The following is a 17,495-nucleotide window of genomic DNA, read 5'->3' on the forward strand; positions in this document are numbered from 1 at the left end:
CAAATTTGCTCGTCTAGTAGGCTTATGTCACTGGGCAGCTCGCGGTTGGGTTTCCCTTTGTAATCCGTTATCGTTTGCAAGCCCTGCCACATCCAACGTTGCTGCCTAATGATATCAACTATAAAATCTTGGCTTCACAATGAGTTTCCGAAGTAGGACAATAAAGAAGACATTTACGTCCCTCTGTATCTATGCAGTAACACTGTAATTACTGTAGTTTAAATAAATAGATATTAGGTAAAATACGAAGATGACCAACACCTTGTATGTTCTGTTATTTCTCCTCAGTCAGTAACATGTTGTATGTTGTGTTATTTCTCCTCAGTCAGTAACATGTTGTATGTTGTGTTATTTCTCCTCAGTCAGTAACATGTTGTATGTTGTGTTATTTCTCGTCAGTCAGTAACATGTTGTATGTTGTGTTATTTCTCCTCAGTGCCCCCAAAGCCTCCTCACCTGCAGCAGAGTGCTGGTGCTGCTAGACCACGCCCCCGTGCCCCGGACAAGCCCCTCCCTCTGCCTCCACCATGTAGACCTCTGCCTGCAGACCCCAGAGGGGGAGGAGCCAGCCAACCCCCAACACTCCCCCGCGTTGAGGGAAGCTCCTCCCCCACCGCATGCGTGCTCTCCCTCATCGAGAAGTTTGAGAGGTGAGACGTCATTATCAGGATCAAACCTTGGTCAAGTATTTGAGCTGACCTCAGTTTTCATGGTAGGCCTACAATGGAACCAGTTGCATAGTTCCAAGTAGTTAATGACATAGTTATAGTGATCAATGACATAGTTATAGTGATTAATGACATAGTTATAGTGATTAATGACATAGTTATAGTTATTAATGACATAGTTATAGTTATTAATGACATAGTTATAGTGATCAATGACATAGTTATAGTGATTAATGACATAGTTATAGTGATTAATGACATAGTTATAGTGATTAATGACATAGTTATAGTTATTAATGACATAGTTATAGTGATCAATGACATAGTTATAGTGATTAATGACATAGTTATAGTGATTAATGACATAGTTATAGTGATTAATGACATAGTTATAGTGATCAATGACATAGTTATAGTGATTAATGACATAGTTATAGTGATTAATGACATAGTTATAGTTATTAATGACATAGTTATAGTGATCAATGACATAGTTATAGTGATTAATGACACACTACCGGTCCAAAGTTTTAGAACACCTACTCAATCAAGGGATTTTCTTTATTTTTTACTCTTTTCTACATTGTATAATAATAGTGAAGACATCAAAACTATAAATGAACACATATGGAATCATGTAGTAACCAAACATTTTTCTCAATAGATGAGCAAGGAACTTATATATATTTAAAATTTGAGGCTCTTCAAATAGCCACCCTTTGCCTTGATGACAGCTTTGCACATTCTTTGGCATTCACTCAACCAGCTTCACATATGCTCCACATATGCTGAGCATATGCTTTACCTTCACTCTGCGGTCCGACTCATCCCAAACCATCTCAATTTGGTTGAGGTCGGGGGATTGTGGAGACCAGGTCATCTGATGCAGCACTCCATCCACTCTCCTTCTTGGTCAAATAGCCCTTGCACAGCCTGGAGGTGTGTTGGGTCATTGTCTTGTTGAAAAACAAATTATGGTCCCACTAAGATTCAAACCAGATGGGATGGCATATCACTGCAGAATGCTGTGGTAGCCACGCTGGTTAAGTGTGCCTTGAATTCTAAATACATCACAGACAGTGTCACCAGCAAAGCACCCCCAAACCACAACACCTCCTCCTCCATGCTTTACGGTGGGAAATACACATGCAGAGATCATACGTCTCACAAAGACACGGCGGTTTGAACCAAAAATCTCAAATTTGGACTCCAGACCAAAGGACACATTTCCACCGTTCTGTCCATTGCTTGTGTTTCTTTGCCCAAGCAAGTCTCTTCTTATTGGTGTCCTTTAGTAGTGGTTTCCATAAAGGCCTGATTCACACAGTCTCCTCTGAACAGTTGATGTTGAGATGTGTCTGTTACTTGAACTTTGTGAAGAATTTATTTGGGCTGCAATTTCTGAGGCTGGTAACTCTAATGAACTTGTCCTCTGCAGCAGAGGTACCTCTGGGTCTTCCATTCCTGTGGCGGTCCTCATGAGTGCCAGTTTCATCACAGCGCATGATGATTTTTGCGACTGCACTTGAAGAAACTTTCAAAGTTCTTGAAACATTTTCCTGGATTGACTGACCTTCATGTCTTAAAGTAATGATGGACTGTCATTTCTCTTTGCTTATTTGAGCTGTTCTTGCCATAATATGAACTTGGTCTTTTACCAAATAGGGCTATCTTCTGTATACCACCTCTACCTTGTCACAACACAACTGATTGTCTCAAACGCATTAAGAAGTAAAGAAATTCCACAAATTAACTTTTAAGAAGGCACTTCTGTTAATTGATATTCATTCCAGGTGACAACCTAATGAAGCTGGTTGAGAGAATTCAAAGAGTGTTTCCTAAGCTGTCATCAAGGTGGCTATTTGAAGAATCTCAAATATAAAATATACTTTGATTTGTTAAACACTTTTTTTGGTTACTACATGATTCCATATGTGTTATTTCATAATTTTGATGTGTTCGCTATTATTCTACAATGTAGAAAAAGAGTAAAAAAATAAATAAAAACTTTTGACTCGGATGTTCTAAAACTGTTGACCGGTAGTGTGGTTCCAAGTACTTAATGACGTAGTTAGAGTTATTAATGGCGTAGCTATAGTGATTAATGACATAGTGATTAATGACATAGCTACAGTGATTAATGACATAGTTAAAGTATATACTGTCCACTTAAGAGTCATTGATTTTCTCTACCAGATAATATAGTTCTTCCACTTTTTTAAGACTTCATTCTAAATCTGTGTTCACTCTACAGGGAGAAGATCATTGTGGTGCCTGATATAACGGGAGGAGGTCTCTGTACCCCCTGGGTCCTCGAGACGGGACCAGGAGGAGACCCCTTCTCTCCCCCAGCCTCAGAGCTCCCTCTGGGCTGTCTCCCAGCGGCCTGGCCCCCTGGTTCCTCTCAAGACCTCCAGGAGCTCCAGGATCTACCTCAGGGGCCGGCTGTGCTGGTTAATGTGTTGCCGGGGGAGACGGAGGGACCAGAGGACGATAATGAACTAGGAACGTTGTGCTCCATCTCTGACAAGCGTCTGTCCATGGAGTCTGGCTACAGCGCCTCGGAGAGACTCACGGACACCATGGAGATGAGGGAGCAGGCGGGGTCAGAATCAGAGAGACAATCAGAGATCCCCTCTGACCACTTGCCCCTCCTCCAGCCGCAGACGGACGGCAAGCTGGCCAATCGGGACTCTGGCATCGACAGCATCAGCTCTCCGTCCCACAGTGAGGAGTTGTGTTTCGCCGGCGACGAGGACCGGGTCATCTACCCGTGTAGTCCCGCCCTCACGCTGCCACGCCTCTCTAGCTCCTCTTCCTCCGGCTATGCCGATGGTCCGGGTGGAGAGGGGGCATCGGCTGAGGGGGGGAGAGATTCGGAGGGGGACAGTGACTTGGAGGAGGGGAGTGGGGACGAGACAATTGAACTGATTAACCCCATGATGGATCTGCTGCCTTTGGCCCTGCCTAAAACAGACAGACAGGACTCTACAGAGGTGGGCCAGACTCTTCTTTAGCATCACTTATTAACGTCATACGAACCATCTCAAATATGGAAAATATACAAACACAAAGTTGTTGTTCTTACAATCAACATTTTCTAGTGTTGTTACCATGACAACTTGTTATTTTTGGACTTGGTCAAGATACTGATCTAGCTTCTTCTGTCTGTCTGTCTGTCTGTCTGTCTGTCTGTCTGTCTGTCTGTCTGTCTGTCTGTCTGTCTGTCTGTCTGTCTGTCTGTCCGTCCGTCCGTCCGTCCGTCCGTCCGTCCGTCCGTCCGTCCGTCCGTCCGTCCGTCCGTCCGTCCGTCCGTCCGTCTCGTCCGTCTCTCTCTCTCTCTCTCTCTCTCTCTCTCTCTCTCTCTCTCTCTCTGACCAATCCCAGCTGTCGGTGCAGCAGCGTGTGTTCAACATAGCCAATGAGCTCCTCCACACAGAGAAGGCCTACGTGTCTCGGCTGTACCTCCTGGACCAGGTGTTCTGCTCCTCCCTCCTGGAGGAGGCGCGCTCCCGCTCCTCCTTCCCTCTAGACGTGGTGATGGGTATCTTCTCCAACATCTGCTCTATATACTGTTTCCACCAGCAGTTCCTGCTCCCCGCCCTGGAGAAACGCATGGCAGAGTGGTGAGTTAATATCCTGACCCTAGTCCCTAACCCTGACCCTGACCCAGGGCCTACCTCTAACCCTAGACTAGTCCTAACCCTGACCCAGGGCCTACCTCTAACCCTAGACTAACCCTGACCCAGGGCCTTCCTCTAACCCTAGACTAACCCTGACCCAGGGCCTACCTCTAACCCTAGACTAACCCTGACCCAGGGCCACCTCTAACCCTGACCCTGACCCAGGGCCTACCTCTAACCCTGACCCTGACCCAGGGCCTACCTCTAACCCTAGACTAACCCTAACCCTGACCCAGGGCCTACCTCTAACCCTAGTCCCTAACCCTGACCCAGGGCCTACCTCTAACCCTAGACTAACCCTAACCCTAACCCAGGGCCTTCCTCTAACCCTAGACTAACCCTAACCCTGATCCAGGGCCTACCTCTAACCTCTAACCTCTAACCCTGACCCAGGGCCTACCTCTAACCCTGACCCTGACCCAGGGCCTACCTCTAACCCTGACCCTGACCCAGGGCCTACCTCTAACCCTAGACTAACCCTAACCCTGACCCAGGGCCTACCTCTAACCCTAGACTACCCTAACCCTGACCCAGGGCCTACCTCTAACCCTAGACTAACCCTAACCCTGACCCAGGGCCTACCTCTAACCCTAACCCTGACCCAGGGCCTACCTCTAACCTCTAACCTCTAACCCTGACCCAGGGCCTTCCTCTAACCCTAGACTAGCCCTAACCCAGGGCCTACCTCTAACCCTAGACTAGTCCTAACCCTGACCCAGGGCCTACCTCTAACCCTAGACTAACCCTAACCCTGACCCAGGGCCTACCTCTAACCCTAGACTAACCCTAACCCTGACCCAGGGCCTACCTCTAACCCTAGACTAACTCTAACCCTGATCCAGGGCCTTCCTCTAACCCTAGACTAACCCTAACCCTGACCCAGGGCCTTCCTCTAACCCTAGACTAACCCTAACCCAGGGCCTACCTCTAACCCTAGACTAACCCTAACCCAGGGCCTTCCTCTAACCCTAGACTAACCCTAACCCTGACCCAGGGCCTTCCTCTAACCCTAGACTAACCCTGACCCAGGGCCTACCTCTAACCCTAGACTAACCCTGACCCAGGGCCTACCTCTAACCCTAGACTAACCCTAACCCTGACCCAGGGCCTACCTCTAACCCTAGACTAACCCTAACCCTGACCCAGGGCCTACCTCTAACCCTAGTCCCTAACCCTGACCCAGGGCCTTCCTCTAACCCTAGACCCTAACCCTGACCCAGGGCCTACCTCTAACCCTAGACTAACCCTGACCCAGGGCCTACCTCTAACCCTAGACTAACCCTAACCCTGACCCAGGGCCTACCTCTAACCCTAGACTAACCCTAACCCTGACCCAGGGCCTTCCTCTAACCCTAGACTAACCCTGACCCAGGGCCTTCCTCTAACCCTAGACTAGCCCTAACCCTGACCCAGGGCCTTCCTCTAACCCTAGACTAGTCCTAACCCTGACCCAGGGCCTACCTCTAACCCTAGACTAGCCCTAACCCTGACCCAGGGCCTTCCTCTAACCCTAGACTAACCCTGACCCTGACCCAGGGCCTACCTCTAACCCTAGACTAACCCCCTGACCCAGGGCCTACCTCTAACCCTAGACTAACCCTAAACCTGCTCCCCGCCCTGGAGAAACGCATGGCAGAGTGGTGAGTTAAACCCTGACCCTAGTCCCTAACCTCTAACCCTAACAGCCCAGGATCCATGGATTCAGGGGATCCAGGAAAGAGACTTCTCAGAGTCATTAAGCTCCCAGCAGCTTTCCCTCCCTCTGACCATAACCCTGGCCTGGCCCCACACACACACACACACACACACACACACACACACACACACACACACACACACACACACACACACACACACACACACACACACACAAACTTCCTCTAACCCTGACCTCTCCTCTCTCTCCCGCAGGGATTTGAACCCGCGCATCGGGGACATCCTGCAGAAGCTAGCCCCCTTCCTGAAGATGTACGGAGAGTACGTGAAGAACTTTGACCGGGCCATGGAGCTGGTCAACACCTGGATGGAGAGGTCGTCCCAGTTCAAAGCCATCGTCCACCACATCCAGGTAGGGGTTATGGTAGGGTTATGACATCCAGGTAGGGGTAATGGTATGACATCCAGGTAGATGTTAGGGTATGACATCCAGGTATGGATTATGGTAGGGTTATGACATCCAGGTAGGGGTAATGGTAGGGTTATGACATCCAGGTAGGGGTTATGGTAGGGTTATGACATCCAGGTAGGGGTAATGGTAGGGTTATGACATCCAGGTAGGGGTAATGGTATGACATCCAGGTAGGGGTAATGGTAGGGTTATGACATCCAGGTAGGGGTAATGGTAGGGTTATGACATCCAGGTAGGGGTAATGGTAGGGTTATGACATCCAGGTAGGGGTAATGGTATGACATCCAGGTAGATGTTGGGGTATGACATCCAGGTATGGGTTATGGTAGGGTTATGACATCCAGGTAGGGGTTATGGTATGACATCCAGGTAGGGGTTATGGTATGATATCCAGGTAGGGGTTATGGTATGACATCCAGGTAGGGGTTATGGTAGGACATCCAGGTAGGGATTATGGTAGGGTTATGACATCCAGGTAGGGATTATGGTAGAAAAATCCAGGTAGGGGTTATGGTATGACATCCAGGTCATGGTTTATGGTAGGGTTATGACATCCAGGTAGGGGTTATGGTAGGACATCCAGGTAGGGGGATATGGTAGGGTTATGACATCCAGGTAGGGGTAATGGTATGACATCCAGGTAGATGTTAGGGTATGACATCCAGGTATGGATTATGGTAGGGTTATGACATCCAGGTAGGGGTAATGGTAGGGTTATGACATCCAGGTAGGGGTTATGGTAGGGTTATGACATCCAGGTAGGGGTAATGGTAGGGTTATGACATCCAGGTAGGGGTAATGGTATGACATCCAGGTAGGGGTAATGGTAGGGTTATGACATCCAGGTAGGGGTAATGGTAGGGTTATGACATCCAGGTAGGGGTAATGGTAGGGTTATGACATCCAGGTAGGGGTAATGGTATGACATCCAGGTAGATGTTAGGGTATGACATCCAGGTATGGGTTATGGTAGGGTTATGACATCCAGGTAGGGGTTATGGTATGACATCCAGGTAGGGGTTATGGTATGATATCCAGGTAGGGGTTATGGTATGACATCCAGGTAGGGGTTATGGTAGGACATCCAGGTAGGGATTATGGTAGGGTTATGACATCCAGGTAGGGATTATGGTAGAAAAATCCAGGTAGGGGTTATGGTATGACATCCAGGTCATGGTTTATGGTAGGGTTATGACATCCAGGTAGGGGTTATGGTAGGACATCCAGGTAGGGGTTATGGTAGGGTTATGACATCCAGGTAGGGGTTATGGTATGACATCCAGGTAGGTTTATGGTAGGGTTATGACATCCAGGTAGGGATTATGGTAGAAAATCCAGGTCAGGGGTTATGGTATGACATCCAGGTAGGGGTTATGGTATGACATCCAGGTCAGGGATTATGGTAGTACATCCAGGTAGGGAATATGGTATGACATCCAGGTAGGGGGGATGGTAGGACATCCAGGTAGGGAATATGGTATGGCATCCAGGTAGGGGTTATGGTAGGACATCCAGGTAGGGAGAGATGACCAGTTTACAGAGGAGTATAGAGTGCAGTGATGTGTCCTATAAGGAGCATTGGTGGCAAATCTGATGGCCGAATGGTAAAGAACATCTAGCCGCTCGAGAGCATCCTTACCTGCCGATCTATAAATTACGTCTCCGTAATCTAGCATGGGTAGGATGGTCATCTGAATCAGGGTTAGTTTGTCAGCTGGGGTGAAAGAGGAGAGATTACGGTAGAGGAAACCAAGTCTAGATTTAACTTTAGCCTGCAGCTTTGATATGTGCTGAGAGAAGGACACTGTACCATCTAGCCATACTCCCTAGTACTGGTATGAGGTGACTACCTCAAGCTCTAAACCCTGAGGTAATAATCACACCGGAAAGAAAAGATCCAGTGGTGGCAGGTAGCCTAGTGGTTAAGAGCATTGTGCCGGTAACCTGAAGGTTGCCGGTTCAAATCCCTAAACTGGCAAGGTGAAATAATCTGCTCTTGAGCCCAACCCCCAAACAACTACTTCCTGGATCCTGATGACCTTGATTAAGGCAAATCCCCGCATTTCTCTGGTTCAGAGGGGTTGGGTTAAATGTGGAAGACACATCTTGGCTCAATGCATTCAGTTGTACAACCTGACTAGGCATCCCCTAGCCAGTGTTGTATTTTAATGTTAACTCTAGTGCAATTGTGTTTCCATTGCTAGGGCTGACTGTGAGAATCAACCATTTCTGCATAATCAAATCAGTTGTTTTGTGAGAATCACAAAGTCCACAGATAGCCATAGTTATATAAATGGCAGCTGAAAAGTACCAGTGGCCTGTGTTTGGTCCTCAGCTGAGAGCAAGTCCACAAGGAGCCATGGACCAGTGAGACACGGGTGCCGGCCCGCCTAGATGGAAACAGAAAATCTGATGAGTATTTTGGGTAAAACACTGGGGTAAATCCTGTGTAAAACTCTGGGGTAAATCCTGTGTAAAACACAAGGGAAAATCCTGTGTAAAACACTGGGGAAATCCTGTGTAAAACACTGGGGTAAATCCTGGATAAAACACTGGGGTAAATCCTGGGTAAAACACTGGGGTACATCCTGGGTAAAACACTGGGGTAAATCCTGGATAAAACACTGGGGTAAATCCTGGGTAAAACACTGGGGTAAATCCTGTGTAAAACACTGGGGTAAATCCTGGGTAAAACACTGGGGTGATTCCTGTGTATAAAACTGGGGTAAATCATGGATAAAACACTGGGGTAAATCATGTGTATAAAACTGGGGTAAATCATGTGTATAAAACTGGGGTAAATCATGTGTAAAACACTGGGGTAAATCCTGGGTAAAACACTGGGGTAAATCCTGTGTATAAAACTGGGGTAAATCCTGTGTAAAAAATACTCCGTTAGTGAGTGTGACCATTCATCGTAGTGTAATGCATATAAATATCAGACTTTCTGAATTTCTTTATAAAAGTAATCTACACATCTTTATAAAAGTCAAAAAGAAGTAGTGAGGTTAAAATGAACAAGATCACGATGAGAATAATACTGTCCTATAGTCGACAGTAGGTAGCTGTGTGAGGGGCTGACAGTTAACCCAGGTAGAATACTGTCCTATAGTAGACAGTAGGTAGCTGTGTGAGGGGCTGACAGTTAACCCAGGTAGAATACTGTCCTATAGTCGACAGTAGGTAGCTGTGTGAGGGGCTGACAGTTAACCCAGGTAGAATACTGTCCTATAGTAGACAGTAGGTAGCTGTGTGAGGGGCTGACAGTTAACCCAGGTAGAATACTGTCCTATAGTAGACAGTAGGTAGCTGTGTGAGGGGCTGACAGTTAACCCAGGTAGAATACTGTCCTATAGTAGACAGTAGGTAGCTGTGTGAGGGGCTGACAGTTAACCCAGGTAGAATACTGTCCTATAGTAGACAGTAGGTAGCTGTGTGAGGGGCTGACAGTTAACCCAGGTAGAATACTGTCCTATAGTAGACAGTAGGTAGCTGTGTGAGGGGCTGACAGTTAACCCAGGTAGAATACTGTCCTATAGTAGACAGTAGGTAGCTGTGTGAGGGGCTGACAGTTAACCCAGGTAGAATACTGTCCTATAGTCGACAGTAGGTAGCTGTGTGAGGGGCTGACAGTTAACCCAGGTAGAATACTGTCCTATAGTAGACAGTAGGTAGCTGTGTGAGGGGCTGACAGTTAACCCAGGTAGAATACTGTCCTATAGTAGACAGTAGGTAGCTGTGTGAGGGGCTGACAGTTAACCCAGGTAGAATACTGTCCTATAGTAGACAGTAGGTAACTGTGTAAGGGGCTGACAGTTAACCCAGGTAGAATACTGTCCTATAGTAGACAGTAGGTAGCTGTGTGAGGGGCTGACAGTTAACCCAGGTAGAATACTGTCCTATAGTCGACAGTAGGTAGCTGTGTGAGGGGCTGACAGTTAACCCAGGTAGAATACTGTCCTATAGTCGACAGTAGGTAGCTGTGTGAGGGGCTGACAGTTAACCCAGGTAGAATACTGTCCTATAGTCGACAGTAGGTAGCTGTGTGAGGGGCTGACAGTTAACCTAGGTAGAATACTGTCCTATAGTAGACAGTAGGTAGCTGTGTGAGGGGCTGACAGTTAACCCAGGTAGAATACTGTCCTATAGTCGACAGTAGGTAGCTGTGTGAGGGGCTGACAGTTAACCTAGGTAGAATACTGTCCTATAGTAGACAGTAGGTAGCTGTGTGAAGGGCTGACAGTTAACCCAGGTAGAATACTGTCCTATAGTCGACAGTAGGTAGCTGTGTGAGGGGCTGACAGTTAACCTAGGTAGAATACTGTCCTATAGTAGACAGTAGGTAGCTGTGTGAAGGGCTGACAGTTAACCCAGGTAGAATACTGTCCTATAGTAGACAGTAGGTAGCTGTGTGAGGGGCTGACAGTTAACCCAGGTAGAATACTGTCCTTTAGTAGACAGTAGGTAGCTGTGTGAGGGGCTGACAGTTAACCCAGGTAGAATACTGTCCTATAGTAGACAGTAGGTAGCTGTGTGAGGGGCTGACAGTTAACCCAGGTAGAATACTGTCCTATAGTCGACAGTAGGTAGCTGTGTGAAGGGCTGACAGTTAACCTAGGTAGAATACTGTCCTATAGTAGACAGTAGGTAACTGTGTAAGGGGCTGACAGTTAACCCAGGTAGAATACTGTCCTATAGTAGACAGTAGGTAGCTGTGTGAGGGGCTGACAGTTAACCCAGGTAGAATACTGTCCTATAGTAGACAGTAGGTAGCTGTGTGAGGGGCTGACAGTTAACCCAGGTAGAATACTGTCCTATAGTAGACAGTAGGTAGCTGTGTGAAGGGCTGACAGTTAACCCAGGTAGAATACTGTCCTATAGTAGACAGTAGGTAGCTGTGTCTAGTTAGAATCAGCCTAGTACCACCCTGTCCTGTTGTCTGTCAGAACCAGCCTAGTACCACCCTGTCCTGTTGTCTGTTAGAACCAGCCTGGTACCACCCTGTCCTGTTGTCTGTTAGAACCAGCCTAGTACCACCCGGTCCTGTTGTCTGTTAGAACCAGCCTAGTACCACCCTGTCCTGTTGTCTGTTAGAACCAGCCTAGTACCACCCGGTCCTGTTGTCTGTTAGAACCAGCCTAGTACCACCCTGTCCTGTTGTCTGTTAGAACCAGCCTAGTACCACCCTGTCCTGTTGTCTGTTAGAACGAGCCTAGTACCACCCTGTCCTGTTGTCTGTTAGAACCAGCCTAGTACCACCCTGTCCTGTTGTCTGTCAGAACCAGCCTAGTACCACCCTGTCCTGTTGTCTGTTAGAACCAGCCTAGTACCACCCTGTCCTGTTGTCTGTCAGAACCAGCCTAGTACCACCCTGTCCTGTTGTCTGTTAGAACCAGCCTAGTACCACCCTGTCCTGTTGTCTGTCAGAACCAGCCTAGTACCACCCTGTCCTGTTGTCTGTTAGAACCAGCCTAGTACCACCCTGTCCTGCTGTCTGTCAGAACCAGCCTAGTACCACCCTGTCCTGTTGTCTGTCAGAACCAGCCTAGTACCAACCTGTCCTGTTGTCTGTTAGAACCAGCCTAGTACCACCCTGTCCTGTTGTCTGTTAGAACCAGCCTAGTACCACCCTGTCCTGTTGTCTGTTAGAACCAGCCTAGTACCACCCTGTCCTGTTGTCTGTCAGAACCAGCCTAGTACCACCCTGTCCTGTTGTCTGTTAGAACCAGCCTAGTACCACCCTGTCCTGTTGTCTGTCAGTACCAGCCTAGTACCACCCTGTCCTGTTGTCTGTTAGAACCAGCCTAGTACCACCCTGTCCTGTTGTCTGTTAGAACCAGCCTAGTACCACCCTGTCCTGTTGTCTGTCAGAACCAGCCTAGTACCACCCTGTCCTGTTGTCTGTTAGAACCAGCCTAGTACCACCCGGTCCTGTTGTCTGTTAGAACCAGCCAGGTACCACCCTGTCCTGTTGTCTGTTAGAACCAGCCTAGTACCACCCTGTCCTGTTGTCTGTTAGAACCAGCCAGGTACCACCCTGTCCTGTTGTCTGTTAGAACCAGCCTAGTACCACCCTGTCCTGTTGTCTGTTAGTACCAGCCTAGTACCGCCCTGTCCTGTTGTCTGTTAGAACCAGCCTAGTACCACCCTGTCCTGTTGTCTGTCAGAACCAGCCAGGTACCACCCTGTCCTGTTGTCTGTTAGAACCAGCCTAGTACCACCCTGTCCTGTTGTCTGTTAGAACCAGCCAGGTACCACCCTGTCCTGTTGTCTGTCAGAACCAGCCTAGTACCACCCTGTCCTGTTGTCTGTTAGAACCAGCCTAGTACCACCCTGTCCTGTTGTCTGTTAGAACCAGCCTAGTACCACCCTGTCCTGTTGTCTGTTAGAACCAGCCTGGTACCACCCTGTCCTGTTGTCTGTTAGAACCAGCCTAGTACCACCCTGTCCTGTTGTCTGTTAGAACCAGCCTAGTACCATCCTGTCCTGTTGTCTGTTAGAACCAGCCTAGTACCACCCTGTCCTGTTGTCTGTTAGAACCAGCCTAGTACCATCCTGTCCTGTTGTCTGTTAGAACCAGCCTAGGACCACCCTGTCCTGTTGTCTGTTAGAACCAGCCTAGTACCACCCTGTCCTGTTGTCTGTTAGAACCAGCCTAGTACCACCCTGTCCTGTTGTCTGTTAGAACCAGCCTAGTACCACCCGGTCCTGTTGTCTGTCAGAACCAGCCTAGTACCACCCTGTCCTGTTGTCTGTTAGAACCAGCCTAGTACCACCCTGTCCTGTTGTCTGTTAGAACCAGCCTAGTACCACCCTGTCCTGTTGTCTGTCAGAACCAGCCAGGTACAACCCTGTCCTGTTGTCTGTTAGAACCAGCCTAGTACCACCCTGTCCTGTTGTCTGTTAGAACCAGCCTAGTACCACCCTGTCCTGTTGTCTGTTAGAACCAGCCAGGTACCACCCTGTCCTGTTGTCTGTTAGAACCAGCCTAGTACCACCCTGTCCTGTTGTCTGTTAGAACCAGCCTAGTACCAACCTGTCCTGTTGTCTGTTAGAACCAGCCAGGTACCACCCTGTCCTGTTGTCTGTTAGAACCAGCCTAGTACCACCCTGTCCTGCTGTCTGTGAGATATTAGAGGTTGTGACTCCTATAGTGTGGCTCTGAGCTTCTGATTGTGTATTTTGTATAGTCTAAATGTCTTATTAGCCGCTAACTTGACCGAGGCATGTAAATGTATGTACTAACTGTAGCTGAGTGTTGGCTAGCTGGTTTGAAGTGCGTGTTTAGCTGTCTCGCACTAGGTTGCAGAAGTGATACTGCACACTGAGTGTACAAAACATTAAGAACAGCTTCCTAACGTTGATACTTTATAATGAAATATCACATGCATTATAAAGTATCAACGTTAGGAAGCTGTTCTTAATGTTTTGTACACTCAGTGTGCAGTATCACTTCTGCAACCTAGTGCGAGACAGCTAAACACGCACTTCAAACCAGCTAGCCAACACTCAGCTACAGTGTATACGGAGCATTCAGACCCATTGACTTTTTCCACATTTTGTTAGGTTACAGCCTTATTCTTAAATTAATTCAATTGTTTCCCCCCCCCTCAAGAATGTACACATAATACCCCATAATGACCAAGCCGAAACAAATTTGTAGAAATTTTTGCTAATAAAAAAAATGAAATATCACATTTACATAAGTATTCAGACCCTTTACTCAGTACTTTGTTGAAGCACCTTTGGCAGCGATTACAGCCTTGAGTCTTCTTGGGTATGACGCTACAAGCTTGGCACACCTGTATTAGGGGAGTTTCTCCCATTTTTCTCTGCAGATCCTCTCAAGCTCTGTCAGATTGGATGGGGAGTGTTGCTGCAAAGCTATTTTCAGGTCTCTCCAGAGATGTTCGATTGGGTTCAAGTCCAGGCTCTGGCTGGGCCACTCAAAGACATTCAGAGACTTGTCCCGAAGCCACTTATTGTCTTGTGCTTAGGGTCGTTGTCCTGTTGGAAGGTGAACCTTCACCCTAGTCTGAGGTCCTGAGCGCTCTGGAGCAGGTTTTCATCAAGGATCTCTCTGTACTTTGCTCCGTTCATCTTTCCCTCGATCCTGACTAGTCTCCCAGTCCCTGCCGCTGAAAAACATACCCACAGCATGATGCTGCCACCACCATGCTTCACCGTAGGGATGGTGCCAGGTTTCTTCCAGAAGTAACGCTAGGTAGTAAGGCCCGAAGAGTTTAATCTTGGTTTCATCAGACTAGAGAATCTTGTTTCTCATGGTCTGAGAGTCCTTTAGGTGTCTTTTGGCAAACTCCAAGCAGGCTGTCATGTGCTTTTTTACTGAGGAGTGGCTTCCGTCTGGTTACTCTACCATAAAGGCCTGATTGGTGGAGTGCTGCAGAGATGGTTGTCTTTCTGGAAGGTTCTCCCATCTCCAAAGAGGACCTTTTGAGCTCTGTCAGAGATGGTTGTCCTTCTGGAAGGTTCTCCCATCTCCACAGTGGAACTCTGGAGCTCTGTCAGAGTGCCCATCGGGCTCTTGGTCACCTCCCTGACCAAGGCCATACTCCCCAGATTGCTCAGTTTGCCGGGCGGACAGCTCTAGGAGTCTTGTTGGTTCCAAACTTCTTCCATTTAAGAATGATGGAGGCCACTGTGTTCTTGGGGACCTTCAATGCTGCAGACAGTTTTTGGTACCCTTCCCCAGATATGTGCCTCAACACAATCCCGTCTCAGAGCTCTACGGACAAATCCTTCGACCTCAAAGCTTGGTTTTTGCACTGTCAACTGTGGGACCTTATATAGACAGGTGTGTGTGCCTTTCCAAATCATGTCCAATCAATTGAATTTACCACAGGTGGACTCCAATCAAGTTGTAGAAACATCTCAAGGATGATCAATGGAAACAGGATGCACCTGAGCTCAATTTCGAGCCTCACAGCGAAGGGTCTGAATACTTATTGAAATAAGTTATTTATTTTCTATTTTTAATACATTTGCAGAAAATGCTAAAATCTTGTTTTCGCTTTGTCATATTGTGTGTAGATTCAGGAGGATTTTTTTATTTATTTAATCCATTTTAGAATACGGCTGTAACATAACAAAACGTGTAAAAAGGGAAGATGTCTGAATACTTTCCGAATGCTCTGTATAAATGGTATAATGATTGTCTTTCGTCCTACTTCCATATTCTCTTTGTTCCCTGTGAAAGCCTGCAGTGACTGCAAAGTGTATATTTTGGCTGTGTGTGTTTCTAGTCTCTCACTCTGCCTTGTTCTGTGAACAGTATGTGTTTGTGCCCACCTGGGTGTGTGGGGTTTCCATGTGTATTTTCTCACCTGCGTCTGTGTGTGTGTGTGTGTGTGTGTGTGTGTGTGTGTGTGTGTGTGTGTGTGTGTGTGTGTGTGTGTGTGTCCTCAGAGAGAGGAGCGCTGTGATAACCTGACCCTACAGCACCACATGTTGGAGCCGGTTCAGAGGATTCCTCGCTACGAGCTGCTGCTGAAGGACTACCTGCACCGCCTACCTGACGACCATGATGACTTTCAACATGCACAGAGTGAGTGGCCCTGCATCATGCACCACTACACACACACACACACACACACATATACACACACACACACACACACACACACACACACACACACACACACACACACACACACACACACACACACACACACACACACACACACACACACACACACACACACACACACACACACACCACACACAGAGACGTTAGGAAGACATTAGGAACCATGCTGGGCCACCAAAAACATTGTCTTTCAAAGGCCAGGGTTTGATAGAAGCAAGGATGGCAGGTAAGTCTAGAGGAATGAGCCCATTCCAGGACTGGGGAATGGGTAGAGTCAGGAGCGAACATCCAGTTAGTCAGGCCCCGGCAAGGGAACGCTGCACCTCACGGACATGGTTCTCTATACCCCATAACGAATGCAGCCGCTAGAGGGGAGGGTTTCGGGGTCCGACGGTGGTAGCAGTGAGGTCTATAGAGACGTGAGAGTGCATCAGACTTGGACGTTCTTGGACCCCGGAGCGTTTAAGAGATGGTAAAGGTGAACCGAGTGAATAAGCAGGTCCCATCGAGCTTGCCTCTGAGTTGAGGTGCTTGGCGGTGCAGAGATATTCCAGGTTCAGTCCACACTAAGAATGTTCCGCCCCCTTCTAACCAGTGCCTCCACTCCTTCAGCGCAATCTTCACCATGAGTCGTTCTCGATTTCTCACGTCGTAATTCCTCTCGGTGGTGTTAAGACGATGGGAAAGGAAAGCGCAGGGATGCAGCTTTTGGTCCTGGGCAGACCACTGGGACAGGACAGACCTCCACCACAAACTGACTGACCGGGACAGATCCGGATGGATTAAGATGTGAGCTGTGATAAATAGATGCTTGAGGTCTGAGAACGCCCGGTCAGCAGCTGGTGACCACCTGAACGGGACCTTGGGAGAGGTGAGTGCTGAAAGGGGGGGAAGCCAAGGTGCTGTAACCCCGGATGAAACGGCGGTAGAAATGACCAAACCCCAGGAAGCATTGCAGCTGCACTCTTGCGGTGGGTTGAGGCCAATCCACCACCGCTCTCACCTTGCCAGGATCCATCTGCATATGTCCTGTATCCTAGGAAGGAGATGGTGGAGCGATGGAATTCGCATTTTTCTGTTTTAACAAAAAGCTGGTTCAGCACACCAACATCAAAACCTCATCCCAACTGTAAAGTATGGTGGAGGGAGCATCATGGTTTGGGGCTGCTTTGCTGCCTCAGGGCCTGGACAGTTTGCTATCATCGATGGGAAAAACAAATTCCCAAGTTTATCAAGATATTTAGCAGGAGAATGTAAGGCTATCTGTCCGCCAATTGAAGCTCAACAGAAGTTGGGTGACGCAACAGGACAACGACACGAAACACTGAAGTAAATCAACAACAGAAGGAAGTACTCCTTCTGGATTGGCCCAGTCAGAGTCCTGACCTCAACCCGATTGAGATGCTGTG

The 17,495-nt window shown here is 47.9% G+C and overlaps 1 protein-coding gene across 3 annotated transcripts in view; it reads left to right on the forward strand.

Annotated features, from left to right (window-relative positions):
• fgd1 (FYVE, RhoGEF and PH domain containing 1) overlaps nucleotides 1–17,495 on the forward strand; it is a 165,195-nt gene that overhangs the window by 101,065 nt on the left and 46,635 nt on the right. For all 3 annotated transcript variants that reach the window (XM_082962286.1, XM_082962284.1, XM_082962285.1), the window contains exons 3-7: nucleotides 437–650; nucleotides 2,923–3,664; nucleotides 4,056–4,294; nucleotides 6,263–6,419; nucleotides 15,906–16,044. In XM_082962286.1, the coding sequence (XP_082818412.1) occupies nucleotides 437–650; nucleotides 2,923–3,664; nucleotides 4,056–4,294; nucleotides 6,263–6,419; nucleotides 15,906–16,044 (1,491 nt within the window). The remainder of the gene's footprint in view (nucleotides 1–436; nucleotides 651–2,922; nucleotides 3,665–4,055; nucleotides 4,295–6,262; nucleotides 6,420–15,905; nucleotides 16,045–17,495) is intronic.

This window comes from Salmo salar, chromosome 15 (genome assembly GCF_965601325.2).
Source record: "Salmo salar chromosome 15, fSalSal1, whole genome shotgun sequence".
NCBI lineage: Eukaryota > Metazoa > Chordata > Actinopteri > Salmoniformes > Salmonidae > Salmo > Salmo salar.